This window comes from Eucyclogobius newberryi, unplaced genomic scaffold (genome assembly GCF_026437365.1).
Source record: "Eucyclogobius newberryi isolate DKJ021-1_F unplaced genomic scaffold, fEucNew1.0.hap1 SCAF_15, whole genome shotgun sequence".
Lineage (NCBI taxonomy): Eukaryota > Metazoa > Chordata > Actinopteri > Gobiiformes > Gobiidae > Eucyclogobius > Eucyclogobius newberryi.
Genome location: NW_027315779.1, coordinates 26328525 through 26344473, shown reverse-complemented (window position 1 = coordinate 26344473; position 15949 = coordinate 26328525). Strand labels below are relative to the sequence as shown.

Below are 15949 nucleotides of genomic sequence, written 5' to 3'. Positions count from 1 at the left end.
GTCCCATCGAGTCCACCGTCCATCAAATGTGTCCTCCTTTAAATTAAGTCCAAAATGTTTAGTATTTTTTCACATTTTTAGCAATAATTTCAACGTTCTCTGAGACATTAATGCTCCTCGATTTTCAAAAGTGACCTGTGTTTGTTTCTTTATTTTTCCTTGGAATCAAAACCTTCCCACAACATTTCAGACGTCGACGCTTGAAGGACATCGGTGGAGTTTACGCATGACCCACTGGGCACAAAATCCCCCTTCGCCTTCTTCGCCCTCTTCGCCTTTCATCCCGCTGGGCACGATTGCTACGTTAGTCATTCAGGCCGTCTCTGGCAATTAGGAAATCTATTCATTTTCACTATATTTCATAAATGAACTATGTCCGTGTGCATAAGAAGCGTTTTAATTGCATGAAATCTTTCTCGGGAGCAGAAGAAGAAGAAAAATCCCCTTCTTTTTCAAGGTCAGGGGAAGCGGGCAGTTTGTCGGGGAGATAATCGCATTCCGCACACCGCGTATTGGAAGTCTTTCTACCTAGGTGGTGAGGTGAATTAGACCAGAGTCAGCACAACGCACACTGCAGACCACCCAAAATATGTTGTTGCTTCATTAGTTTCAAAGCTTTCTGGGCCAGCGAGCTCAGAGAAGGAACTGTTTGCATTAAGAAGAAAAAAAAATAATTGTGGCCCGGTGCGATTTATTCAGCTGGGTTTAATTTGTGGAAGAGAAGTTTATGTTGGTGGAAAGGATTGAGAGGGCAGTGCCAAGAGGTAGAACAAGCAGTGGCTCTCATAATGCGTCTAATGAAAGAGATCGTGACTTTATGGCCAAGTGCGCTGAGTGTGATGTCATGGTTAAACAGGAAATAACACTGGAAATAGCACGTAACCGTTCAACTATTTACCGTATTCTACGCATTAATACACTTCATTTCCTCTACAATCTGCTACTTGTGATGCACGTTTTACATTTTTACTTTGACAGTTAGCTGGAGCCCTGTCGTGGTCGGTTAACCGGTTACGTTGGCGCTTTCGTGTTGTCGTTTTTGTTACTAAAAAGGATCTAATGGTCATCCGGTGTGAGCACAGAGCGGCGAGGCAGCGACAGGTCTTTGAGCGAGCACAACACGACTGAATGGAAGCTGCTACAAACGCTGTGTTGGCGCATTGTTGTGGGGATTATGAATAAAAACTCATGATGTAAAGTCGCTAAAACATTGACTGTGTTTGTTTTCTTCACCAACTGGAAATATAAGTTCATTAAACCATATGTGATAAATATTAGTCCATAAATACGGGCGTGTCTCAGATTTCCTCAGTCTTTATGACATAAATTCTACTGTTGGAGTTTCACCGTTGTGTGGAGGAGCTTAGCACTTGAGTTAATTTGTTAACCATGAGCACCCCAATACACTACATTTCTTTTATTTGTATTTATCTATGTTAAGGGGAACAATGCCTATTAATGACAATTCAAACAAGTGTAAATGTGACAGATTATAGCATTATCTCTAATAATTTCTAATTTCCAGCTGCAGGTTGACAGAAAAATAAAAATATACACGCATTATTTACACACACTATTTACAGCTGGACAGAAACTGCAAATAAGATTGATCATGTTAGTGCAAACATGAAACAGTATTGCACACACCCCTATATAAGAGTGGGTCCAGCTCGACTCAGACGGTCCCTCATCTGCCTGAAGAGTGGGTCCAGCTCCAGTCTCCTCGTGTCCGTCTGTCCGTCTGTGAGAGTCGGATCTCTCCTTCACTGGAACTCCTCCAGGTTTCTACGCTTTTTTCCCAAAGAGGTTTTTTTTGTAGTTTTTCCTGGCCGAGAAGGAGAGTCTAAGGACAGAGGACCCTGGGACATTGTCCCTCGCCACCACAGACATTGTCTGACTCCCTCGCCACCACAGACATTGTTGATTCATTTCTCCCTGTGGCCCTCAGAGGCGACTGTTGTTGTGATTTTGGGCCTTACAAAAATAAATTGATTTGATTTGATGTATATGTTTTTGCTCATACCTCTCTACTGCACTGATTCCTATTGCACTAATCTACATTAAACTAATTCCTTTAGCATTTTAATCAGGAGATTTGGTTGATAAAGGTGCATTGTTGACCACGTGAACATTTTACTCAAATCAGCCTACTTTATATACTATTTTAGTAGTAAGACTTAACCGGAAATGCCAAAACAACGAAGCGCTGACTAGTAATGGTTAGACGTAAAAGTGGGCGGGGCAGAATAAGGTAGATAGTACCTCAGCATACATCAAATAACTTTCAGACTTTAGGTTGTGCCGAACATGATGTATTCAGTAACACATCTGATGCATTCAATTTGGTCAAATGAACACAGACAACAACAAAAATAATTCAATTGACTCTCAACTGGTCAAGCAAGGGATCTATTCAGAGGGCAAAGGTCATGGGCTAAATCTTTACACTTAAAACAGCCCCAACGACAAAAATAATCAACTGATACCACAACAATTGCCCCAGAATTAGAGCGCTAATACAGCCAACTCAAGTACAAATCGCTGTTACATAGAAAGAAGCACCAAACAGAATATTAAAACCCTATCAAACATCGTTATTTCTTATCAAAGTGAGCTCCTTGGGCTTCACTAAGAGCACTCAACGCATCAGATGAAGCTCGATCCGACAATTGAGCAGCTACACTTTCATCCCGGCTCATGTTGTGTCTACAGTATCATTACATCTTGCATTACCAGAGCCTCAGTGGAGCTCAGGGGTGAGAACGGAGCTCTGGGCTGTTTTTTTTTCCTGAGCTTTGCAGGTCAATAACAAGCATGAGCAAAGACATGATGAAACAACAGCCCAGGCCAGAACAAAGGGAACGTGTTTGATTTTCCAGAGAAGAGGTGCTTGAACACAACATATGGGATTGTACAGAAGCCAATGTGGAAAATTCAGGAAGGTTTGACTGATATTTATCTGAGTGCTGCACAATATATTGCAAAAGTATCGGTATTGCAATATTGGATGATGCAAAAACTGATATAGCAGCAAACGAAATAAATATTGTATTAACACAGAGGTTATCAGACAGAAATCTATATTTTATTATTAAAATCTCTTTTTTTTAATTAAAAATACAGATTTTATTATTTTCCTACAACATTTTTGATTGTCTGGCTTAGTAGTAACTGGACATGCACATTTTAGTTTCAATATTAGTGAAAAGACTAATTAAAATATATTAAAATAATGCTTGAATATCAATATCGATGTATTTAACAGCCGTATTGCACATTAAAATCTATTCCAATATCATGCAGCCCTAATTTATATCGTTAAAATAATTTCAACGGTTTCTAACACTCCTCGATCCCTGGAGTCACAGCAAAAACTGGTCTAATTTATGAACCAAAAATCTGACTAAAAGTGTTTGTACGGACAAAACGTAAATTCCTTCAAACTTGCTGAATAAAGTTAGAATTTCTCCTTGCATCACATTCCACATCAGAGCCAGATAATCCCATACGTACGCTATATAAACACGTATATCTACGCGTTATGAATTAAAAGTGCGCTATGTAACTTTACTGTTACAATGTTTAACGGTTTAGCTTCAAACTTTTCACTTTTCGCACAGAAAGTCTTCACACATTCTTTTTGGGTCCTGATTTGAACCCGGTTTGGTCCAGATGTAGATGTAATGACAAACCAATCGCATAAATAGTAGCACTGCTGTTTTTAGTCACTTGATACTTAACAATTCATTCAACGTAGATGGATGGACTGCGAAAGAAATGACACAAAATGTATTATAAACGAGAACATAGACGATCTAAGTCAGATCGCATTCATAATTTATGTAGGGAGACGTCCTAAAACTCGAAAATGCAAGGTCACAAAGTTCCATTGATTCCGTACTTGGAGCCGAAAACGAATATCTGCCAGACATCAACAGCGGCTGGAGAGGAGGGAAACGGGATAAGCGCTAATGCAAGACAAACTTTACCCCAAAGCTGTGTCCTCGATGAGACACGGAAGAAAGAGGCAGCAGAAAGAAAAGAAAAAAAAACCTGCAGGAATGAGAGTTCTTTTTACACGTGCTTAGGTTAGAACAAGTCATATCAGATGAAGGTCTGGGGAGAGCCAACTGTTAAATTTAGAAGAAGGTGCCTTTGACAGAGCGCAGTGTGGATCCACTTGGATGCATGAGTACATTGTCTGCTTCAAAGTTAACTTATTAACTTGTAAGACATGCAAGAAGTTCAAGCTAACATAGAACCATTGAACCAACATGGCTAACAGAGCACGCCTGGGTTACGTGTCAATACCACAAGCTGCAAAAAAACATTTACATATCAAAATTAACGAGTTTTATTTAAATCAACTTTTTTTTTTTTTTTTTAGCTTTTAACCCTTTTATAACATTGTTCCCTCATTAAAAACATACCTGGAGTAGCATTTGTTAGCTTGAGGAATGTTGATGACAAAGTCCTCTCCCCTCCGAGCGTCAAAACCACTGCATTCTGAATCTCCTCGATAACTGACGTTTTCTCAATCTGAGAATTTCTGTGCGTTTTTTTAAGTCCATAAATAAATCATCACCAGAATTTCTCCCATTTAATCACGATCAGAAAACTGCGTGCTGAAACCAGGAAGAGAGAGGCCAGGGCTGACATGTTTGTGTTAAACTGGGTGTAATTCCAGCTGCAGCCAGTAGATGGTGGTCCTGGGTTAAACAGCAGAGATACAAATGTTTTGTTGGTTATAAACTTTTTTGTTTGTTCTAAAACATGAAACTAAACTAAAGGTACTTAAAAGCATGTTTAAAGGCTAATAACAATACAGATAATGCCTAATATTTGTCCTTTAACTAAAAAAAATGTCTTGATGTTTTAATATAGAAACTTAAAGAAGCCAGAAAAGAAAGGCCAGTCAGAAAATTGCATTAAATCATTTGTAAATTTACTAATTCTCAAACGCAGGCTACATTCACACTTCCTGTTTTTTGTCCTGGTTTATCACCTTTAAGTCCTGAGGCACATTAGCTTGTTCCGGATGCAGTTCTGGTCCAAACCAAATTTTACACCAGAGCAAATGCTGCAGTGCAACTTATCAACAAGAACCGCTTTTAACATGAATCAGTCGGACAATTTAACACCAGCAACGTTCTACACACATCAAACGGGTGTAAGTACGGAAGCAACGCTCAAATTAGGATGGAGTTCCAATTTTTCCAACGTCAACCAAGCATCTCGAGTCTTTTCAGCAGGGGAAACACAGGAAAGAGGCACGCTGTGTACTGTCAAAATAAAAGTATGACGCACTTACAAAAATAAGTCTTTAGAACCTCAAGGAATGACTTATGCTGGACAAAGCGGAGAAATAAATACGCTTTACAACGTTAAGCATCAATTACACAAGGTCAAGGCTTGCAATAGCTGAAACTAAGTAGCCTAATCAAGCACACTTTGCCATATGTAAAGTACCATTCGTATAAACATGTGAACTGCTTTAAAACCTATTGTACTTCACATAATATGCAAGCAAAGTGACGATACACAGGCTAGCGTTGCAGGAGAGGCTCTTAAATATCCTCGTGTACTGCAGCCTTTGCTTATGTTACGTGTCTCCGTGGCTCCAGATGTAAATCCCTCCCGAGGGCTAAAGCGGGCTACTTGTTAGAAGTTCAGGCTAGCACACAGATCCAACGTTGCTGACGGTGCACCTCCGGGTGATGCGTCAATGCCACGCGCCGGACAAGGCGGGGGGGGGGGGGAGCTGGGAGCGCTCTCAAGCTGAAAGACACTGTCCATTAATTCCGTAAGGGGCGCATAAGCTTAGGATACCGTGAGTGGCTTTGAACGTAGCGCTTAAATCAAGTGTTAGTGCGGAGGTATAAACAACAGCTGTGCGTTTTTTGGGATAAGTAAATCAGAATGAAAGACACTTGTCCTTGAAACAGAACGATGTCTTTGAGCGAATGAGTGTATCTTTTACTCAGAAATGTCACACAACTCAATGTCGTGGTAGGCTAGCAGCAGATGGAGATGAATAATGCTAGGCAAGAAACACAATCTTGACTTTACTCTTCTTCAAAAAAGGAAAAAAAAGGCTAGCAGTGATTTTCAACCGATGCCAATGGGATTTGATAAGTTAGCAAAAAGATCTCTGACAGTTCCCATGGTGAGAACGAAATGCAATTTGCCGTGCCCTCATATTTCTTTAAACTAATTAAAAACTCAACAGATGCTTGCCATAACTCCAAAATTCAACCACAAATGTTCAACTTGCTTGGCACGCACTTCAGACAAGACATATGGTGTTGATAATTAGTTACAAATGCAGTGAATTCAGAAAAACTTTTTGGAATCATACATAAAGCTAGTTTGATGAACACGAGACGTTGACGCTTTGCAAGAACAATGGAGCTCAACAAACTTAGCCACTTCGAAGACCATCATGGCTCCTGAAGTTACATGTTTCCCCCAGAGTCTTTCCCTGTAGACTTTTATACATTGTAAGAGTTTAAAGGCACAACAAAGGCTCACCAGCCAATGTCCACACTGCAGATTTACAGTCAAAAAACACAATTAACACTTGCTTTTTTTCAGTTTTTTCCTAGAAAGTCTATGGGGGATGCAATACATAAGTTTAAAGATGCCCTATTAACATCAACTAGAAACCAAAAGTGGAGAATGCCTAACCTTTTCAATATTTAAACGTTGAGATATGACAATACATGTAAACTTATCAAATTTGAAAGTTAATAAAGATGACTAAATGCACAATTTCATACGAAGCCATTTCAGATCAGATCGATAGCATATTCACAAGTTTCTATCATTTTCATATTATTATACGTTGTTGGCTTAAGCAGCATTTCAAATACATTACGTTGTCATGTTTGAAAAGTTTATAGTAGCTTAAGCAAGTGGCTCCCAAACTTTTTTTTCACAAGTAGCCCCCCCCTTAGCTGTTCCTCATTCTGCAGTTTCCCCATAAATTATGTACAGCAAATACACCTGTTATTGGCTAATATTATACTTTTTTGATTATATTGATGACCAAACTGACTTTCTAAAAACAGGCTTCAGAATATAAAAAAAACTATTACAATTAGTATTCTTTTATAAATATTTATATAAAATGTAGTTTTTTCATTTTAATTAAATACTAAGCACCCTGGAAAGTGGCCCCCAGTGGTACCTCTGGTTGGAAACCCCTGGTGTAGCCCTCTAAGATACTTTTCAATCAAAGCTAATGTAGCACTCCTTTAAAAGTAAAAGAACCAACCTTATCATCACCTACCATGTTATATCTTGTTATTTTTTATATTTTTTTCCTGAAATCACAGACTAAAGTGCAAGGTAAACCAGGTCTAGATACTGTACATGTTTCTCTCACAGTGCAACAGCAAAAACTGAAGTCTGACAACAATAAATCTAATATTATATTTCATTTTCTCAGATACATAACACCAAACACACTCGTTTACACATGAAACCTATTCTTTTTGAACTCTTATCTCATTTTGTTTGATTTCCAAGTCATTTTCGTCCTTGCCATGCTTCTATTCCCCTCTCCTTTCCCCGAGCATAAGAAGACACGAGGAGCATGCAAAATGAGGCTAACGACTTCACAAATTGCTCAATCAGCTAAACCGGGGATCGCAGTAGATACAGTTTATTGGTCCAGAAACGCATCCCCGAGGTACGCCTGTCCGTGCGCCTGTCCCGTGCGCCTGTCCCGTGCGCTCCCTTTTACGCAAGCTTTGCCCAACTCAAACCAAACATTTCGACCTCATCGCGATGCGTAAAGCGCAGTTTTCCACGCGTTTCCAACTATTCACGCAAACACCGCGTTCAGCCCAACTTCCCTCAAGTGTTGCATCTGAACGTTACACCCACAACGTCAAAAAAACCCGATCAGCTTTTTAGTTTTTTTTTAATTTTTCTATTTTTTTCTTCTTCAATCATTACCGGTCAAACGCAGTCCAACAATAATCATCAGCAGAAAACGACTCGGAGGAGAATTAAAAAATACAATAAAATAAATAATCAAACTTAGCGCACGGAACTTACCCAAGTAGAGCGGGACGAGCGTGGAGACGTCCGGACGAGACATCATCCAGCGGGATAAAGCAAGGTGCAAATCCGAGAAAAGTGGACCTCAGAAAGAAGAAGAAGAGGAGGAGGAGGAGGCGACGGCGCGCGTAACGGACAGGGGCACTTTTACAGTAAGACTACGGCGCGACCGGGAGAAGGAGCGTGGACGCAGATGATCACGGCACGTCTCGGCGTCGGCAGCATCTCCGCTCCGTTTCATTCAAGCGCAGCGCGGGGCAGGGCGGGCATCGCGGCGGGGCTCCTGGAGACAGTGTGTGGAGCAAAGAGTCGGCGGTGTAGCAGCGAGCAGCGGCGTCTGCTTCAGCTCACGCACGCACGCACTCACGCACTCACTCACTCACGCACGCAGCCAAAAAAAGCGGGGTGGTTCCCTCCTCGTGATGTGTCCCGTTAACTGTCCGCGCAGGTCCAGCCCACACCGCTGTCCCGAGTGTGAGGAGGGGGGGTGGGAGAGGAGGAGGTGCGACAAAAAGGTGCGTGCGCGGACAGGATGGGACTGGACAGGACAGCCCGGGATGGGACGGGACAGGACAGCCCGGGATGGGGGGATGGGACTGGACAGGACAGCCCGGGATGGGACGGGACAGGACAGCCCGGGATGGGGGGATGGGACGGGACAGGACAGCCCGGGATGGGACGGGACAGGACAGCCCGGGATGGGGGGATGGGACGGGACAGGACAGCCCGGGATGGGACTGGACAGGACAGCCCGGAATGGGACGGGACAGGATGGAACGGGATCGCAGTGGATGGATGGACGTGAAGAGGCAAACTACAGCGTCCCGTGTCATGCACATGATCCTTCTACGGGACACACGTGTATTCTTGCTTTGTGCCATAATGGATTCTTGTAAACTTGACAGAGTTAAGTTGGAGGGGGTGAAGCGAAGTGGGGCGTAATGGGATTTCAATGATGAAACTTGAATTAGGAGAGAACGTCACAAAATGTGAAACCACACATGTAAGAGGTGTTTTTAAATATGGGACTATGACAAAAAGCATTTTTGAATAAAACAAAGTCATGATTTTGAAGTTTTACTGGCCAAACATTTGGTCTCACATTTTTTTGTAGATATTAAGATATTATATTTGTCTATATTAGATTAGTCTTTATTTTCCCCATAGGGAAATGTGTCCTTCCTTAAACTCTACTGGGGCATGTCCTCAGGAGCCGTGATTGCTGCAGTGCAGGGCCCGAAGACTCATCTCAGGAGTCAAACCCGCAACCTTCTTTCTGTGAGGCAGGAGTGCTCTGCCTGATAGGCCTATATTACATACATTATTATAGGGTTTTTTTTTAAATACAAGAGGTTTGTATTTTTAAATTTTTCATATTCATTGTTCATAATATAAATGAGTCTCTATACAAGTGCAACTTGGGACATTATGTGTGTATTGTACTAAGTGCAGATCATTTTATAAGGTCTATATTTTGTTCAAAAGTATCTTAGTGAAATGTTGAATATTTACACACACATCATAGTCCATTTAAGCTAGAGAAGATATACTATATATATATATATATATATATATATATATATATATATATATATATATATATATATATATATATATATATATATATGCCATAAGGCTTCAAGACAAAGCACCAAAGTGGAATACAATCTGAAAACAAAAAACAACTCTCCTTTACTGTATAATTGATATGGTTTAATTGCACACTGTATATATAATATATCAAATATAACTTTGATTATTCGATTACACATCCTAATCTTCCTACTGTACTGTACCTCCAACATGTTGTATCACACTCTTTGTTTATAATGGAAGTCTTAGCGTGCAACAGCATAATGCACTGAGCAAAAGTGCCAGGAATAATAAGAGCTCCTATATTTTAGAGTGCTGTCATAAAGGTATAGTCATATCCTGGGAATGCGCTTTACAAAAGGGGAGGGGCACATTCATGTCCATTTACAAGAATATGGAAATGGTCTGCGTGTTCCTTCCCTACGGCACAAAATGGAATAGGCTGTAGTCCGTCGTTATGACAAATAACATGCAAAAGATTACACTTATATTTTCTGTTCAGCAACAATTCCTTTTGCGTCTGACAGGAGGGTTTGTTTACCTGTTGTAATGTTTCAGTTTCCAGTAGCCTTCAGAAGCATCACCATTACAAGCATTAGGGCTTAGTAGGTGATGCTTACGCCCCCTACTGTCTGACGACTTGTGATGAGGGTGTAGGCTCCCTCATCACCATTTAGGCCTCTCGGACCTCACTTGTGGATCTCTCTGGCCTCTCTGATCCAGTGGTGGGATTTGCAGCTGAAAGGAACACGTCAAAACACCATCATGTGACACTTTTTAAACGTAGACGGAATTAATCTTCACCATGACCCCATTCATTCGTTTACCATGGAATAAACATACATTTTTAGTCTATAAACTGTTTTAGCAACCTATTACTACTTAAAAATGTACTTTCTTTCCTTTTCTTTTGAAATAGTTATACAAAATACCCTAATGCATGATCAAAATATAACAAAGCAACACATTATATATATTAAATTCAACTAAAATAATAAAGTAATTGTTATCTCCATGAAGATGTCATTGTTTTGCTTGAAAAATACAGTTTAAATCATATCCATCTAGCATTTGTTCAATTAGAGGTATTTTTAATACTTGAAAACATATGTGTTCTTCCTGTTAGCGGGATCGCCTCTCCACAGATATTGTCTGTAATATGGTCCTGAAACAATTCAACTCTTGACTCCATCTAGTGGTCAAACAGGTGTGTAAACGTTCCCAGTAGAGAAGGCTCATTATATTAATTTGACAAAGCATGGGCCAGGTACGTACATTACAGTGCCATGCTAATGCAAACAGACAGCATCTAATTGAAAAACCCTCCACTTTTTCATGTGAGACCCCATTACCTGTGCACGACACGCTGACACTCCAAAGCCTTAATGGAATCCAAACGATCTCCAGGTATGTTTTGAAACGTAATCGATAAAAAACATAATGAACGCTTCAATGGAGACATATGTATGGATTCCAACGCACAATCTCGCACCATCTCCTATAGTCGCGCTATACCAAATAACCGCACACAGTATGATGGGAACTACTGCGAATTAGCCAGAACATTGTGTACAAGCCTAAAAACGGCATTTGTCTTAACTATGTCGGACAAAATAAACAGTTTTTCAGGTTTACTTGATTGGATACAAGACCCCAAGGCAAAAATATGATCTAGCGCCCCAATTAACCTCCCTCACGACGAAAGGTTGTCAAGCCGGGATAATAAAGTGGAAGCCGCCTTACGGGCCGTATAAAAGTCAATACAGAGCTTGTATGGGTAGCAACGGTTATTCCCAAACACACTTAGAATTGATTGATTTGCCATAAAAAACAATTGCCACACAGTGAACCTGGGGCTCTTTTACTCCGCACAGAGTCCCGGGGCAGATGCTGTTTAGTAGTGGCAGGAACAACACACTTGTTATAGTTCGAGTCATGACGCGTTTGTCAAATAAGCTTTTAACTGACTTCTAAGGATAACTGCATGTATGTATAAAGGATAACTGCATGTATGTATGAAGGATAACTGCATGTATGTATAAAGGATAACTGCATGTATGTATGAAGGATAACTGCATGTATGTATAAAGGATAACTGCATGTATGTATGAAGGATAACTGCATGTATGTATAAAGGATAACTGCACGTATGTATAAAGGATAACTGCATGTATGTATAAAGGATAACTGCACGTATGTATAAAGGATAACTGTATGTATGTATGAAGGATAACTGCACGTATGTATAAAGGATAACTGTATGTATGTATGAAGGATAAGTGCATGTATGTATAAAGGATAACTGCATGTATGTATGAAGGATAACTGCATGTATGTATGAAGGATAACTGCACATATGTATAAAGGATAACTGCACGTATGTATAAAGGATAACTGCATGTATGTATAAAGGATAACTGCACGTACGTATGAAGGATAACTGAAAATATGTATAAAGGATAACTGCATGTATGTATAAAGGATAACTGCACGTATGTATAAAGGATAACTGCACGTATGTATAAAGGATAACTGCACGTATGTATGAAGGATAATTGCACATATGTATAAAGGAAAACTGCACGTATGTATAAAGGATAACTGCACGTATGTATGAAGGATAACTGCACATATGTATAAAGGATAACTGCACGTATGTATAAAGGATAACTGTATGTATGTATGAAGGATAACTGCACGTATGTATAAAGGATAACTGCATGTATGTATGAAGGATAACTGCACGTATGTATAAAGGATAACTGTATGTATGTATGAAGGAAAACTGCACGTATGTATAAAGGATAACTGCACGTATGTATAAAGGATAACTGTATGTATGTATAAAGGATAACTGCACGTATGTATAAAGGATAACTGCACGTATGTATAAAGGATAACTGTATGTATGTATGAAGGATAACTGCACGTATGTATAAAGGATAACTGTATGTATGTATAAAGGATAACTGCACATATGTATAAAGGATAACTGCACGTATGTATAAAGGATAACTGTATGTATGTATGAAGGATAACTGCACGTATGTATAAAGGATAACTGTATGTATGTATGAAGGATAACTGCACGTATGTATAAAGGATAACTGCACGTATGTATAAAGGATAACTGTATGTATGTATGAAGGATAACTGCACGTATGTATAAAGGATAACTGCACGTATGTATAAAGGATAACTTTATGTATGTATGAAGGATAACTGCACGTATGTATAAAGGATAACTGTATGTATGTATGAAGGATAACTGCACGTATGTATAAAGGATAACTGTATGTATGTATAAAGGATAACTGCACGTATGTATAAAGGATAACTGCACGTATGTATAAAGGATAACTGCACGTATGTATAAAGGATAACTGTATGTATGTATGAAGGATAACTGCACGTATGTATAAAGGATAACTGTATGTATGTATGAAGGATAACTGTACGTATGTATAAAGGATAACTGTATGTATGTATGAAGGATAACTGCACGTATGTATAAAGGATAACTGCACGTATGTATAAAGGATAACTGTATGTATGTATGAAGGATAACTGCACGTATGTATAAAGGATAACTGCACGTATGTATAAAGGATAACTTTATGTATGTATGAAGGATAACTGCACGTATGTATAAAGGATAACTGTATGTATGTATGAAGGATAACTGCACGTATGTATAAAGGATAACTGTATGTATGTATAAAGGATAACTGCACGTATGTATAAAGGATAACTGTATGTATGTATGAAGGATAACTGCACGTATGTATAAAGGATAACTGTATGTATGTATGAAGGATAACTGCACGTATGTATAAAGTATAACTGCACGTATGTATAAAGGATAACTGTATGTATGTATGAAGGATAACTGCACGTATGTATAAAGGATAACTGCACGTATGTATAAAGGATAACTGTACGTATGTATAAAGGATAACTGTATGTATGTATGAAGGATAACTGCACGTATGTATAAAGGATAACTGTACGTATGTATAAAGGATAACTGTATGTATGTATGAAGGATAACTGCACGTATGTATAAAGGATAACTGTATGTATGTATAAAGGATAACTGCACGTATGTATAAAGGATAACTGCACGTATGTATAAAGGATAACTGCACGTATGTATAAAGGATAACTGTATGTATGTATGAAGGATAACTGCACGTATGTATAAAGGATAACTGTATGTATGTATGAAGGATAACTGTACGTATGTATAAAGGATAACTGTATGTATGTATGAAGGATAACTGCACGTATGTATAAAGGATAACTGCACGTATGTATAAAGGATAACTGTATGTATGTATGAAGGATAACTGCACGTATGTATAAAGGATAACTGCACGTATGTATAAAGGATAACTGTATGTATGTATGAAGGATAACTGCACGTATGTATAAAGGATAACTGTATGTATGTATAAAGGATAACTGCACGTATGTATAAAGGATAACTGCACGTATGTATAAAGGATAACTGCACGTATGTATAAAGGATAACTGTATGTATGTATGAAGGATAACTGCACGTATGTATAAAGGATAACTGTATGTATGTATGAAGGATAACTGTACGTATGTATAAAGGATAACTGTATGTATGTATGAAGGATAACTGCACGTATGTATAAAGGATAACTGCACGTATGTATAAAGGATAACTGTATGTATGTATGAAGGATAACTGCACGTATGTATAAAGGATAACTGCACGTATGTATAAAGGATAACTGTATGTATGTATGAAGGATAACTGCACGTATGTATAAAGGATAACTGTATGTATGTATGAAGGATAACTGCACGTATGTATAAAGGATAACTGTATGTATGTATGAAGGATAACTGCACGTATGTATGAAGGATAACTGTACGTATGTATAAAGGATAACTGTACGTATGTATAAAGGATAACTGCACGTATGTATAAAGGATAACTGTACGTATGTATAAAGGATAACTGCATGTATGTATAAAGGATAACTGCACGTATGTATGAAGGATAACTGCATGTATGTATAAAGGATAACTGCATAATCCTGAATCGTTTTTAATAAACTTTTGGTTCATTAAGAGTCTAATTACCACAGACAAAACCACAACTTACTGTTCAAAAGGTGTAAACATTCAGTAGGTAAACTAAATTCCACTGCCTGCTACATTAAAAGGGTGCGTCCATATTCCCCGGTACCTATGTTCCCCCTTTTCAATGAACGGGGGAACTACGCTAATACTAGCATAGGCTGCTGGTTCAGGTTCTACATTCCTAAAAGTTGTGCCTTAATGTATGGTTTTACAGCATCAAATATAGCAGCATAGAACACTAACCCAGCTCTCGGGGAACATAGGGCTGACCCCACATTAAAAAGCAACTATGACGACGTGGGGCCAGTTTTGAGCAGGATTCAAAGTACCTGTTTAAACCTTTTAAGTAATGATCTATTATATATATTTTTGGAAGTTTGGTAGCTGCCTAAGTTGTGTTACTCACCACATTCCCAGCAACAGGAAAGGCGTGTCATGGATGTAAAGCATGTCCAGAGCTGTGTAAGTTACCACGGCGTAGGCTGAAGATCAATGGAGACTGTGGGAAGGAGACAGCATCCTTTACGCCAGTCAATAGGACGTCGCTGAGACATTAACCAGCGCCTGTCAATTATATTTGTGTTGGTTGCAGACACAAAGTTTAAATTCCTCTTTCATCAACTCGGAAATAATGTTTATGTTTTGAAACTATTAAGCGTCGGACAGAGGAATGAAGAGGTTTGAATGAGGCTTTAACTTAATATCAGTTTATTGGCCGTTTTCAAGCCACTTTTACGCCCGTTTCAACTTAGGTTTTTGTGCAAATGTCAAAAACCTTCCTAAATGTTTACAGAATCAGACTAGGCCTCGGCTCCAAGAGCGTTTTACAACCCAACGTGGTCAATACAGCTCAGCCCGGGCCGAAATGTCTTTGCGCAAATGATCCATAGTCAAGCATTGTCGAAATAATTTGAAGATGGATCATATTTGACAGACTTTGGACTAAATGGGACAATTTATTTGGATTTACTTATTTTTCTCTATTATTTGCTGGATATACTGTTTTTTATTTTTATTTTATGTATGTTCTCTTTCTAGATTTAATTTTTTTTTTGATGAATAAAAAAGAAACAATTAAAACTTGCCGACCCCAAAGGTATGGAAACCTGGAATCTTGCTTAACCAGTCGAGCTGTAACCTAGCTTGCCTGGCGGCGTTTTCTCATGAAGAA

At 38.9% G+C, this 15949-nt stretch overlaps 1 protein-coding gene across 1 annotated transcript in view; it reads right to left on the bottom strand.

The window, feature by feature from the left end:
- clmpa (CXADR like membrane protein a) overlaps positions 1-8342 on the bottom strand; it is a 154885-nt gene extending 146543 nt beyond the window's left edge. The window contains exon 1 of the mRNA XM_072446922.1: positions 8065-8342. Within this exon, the coding sequence (XP_072303023.1) occupies positions 8065-8110 (46 nt within the window). The 5' untranslated portion in view covers positions 8111-8342. The remainder of the gene's footprint in view (positions 1-8064) is intronic.
- Positions 8343-15949: the final 7607 nt, after the last annotated feature.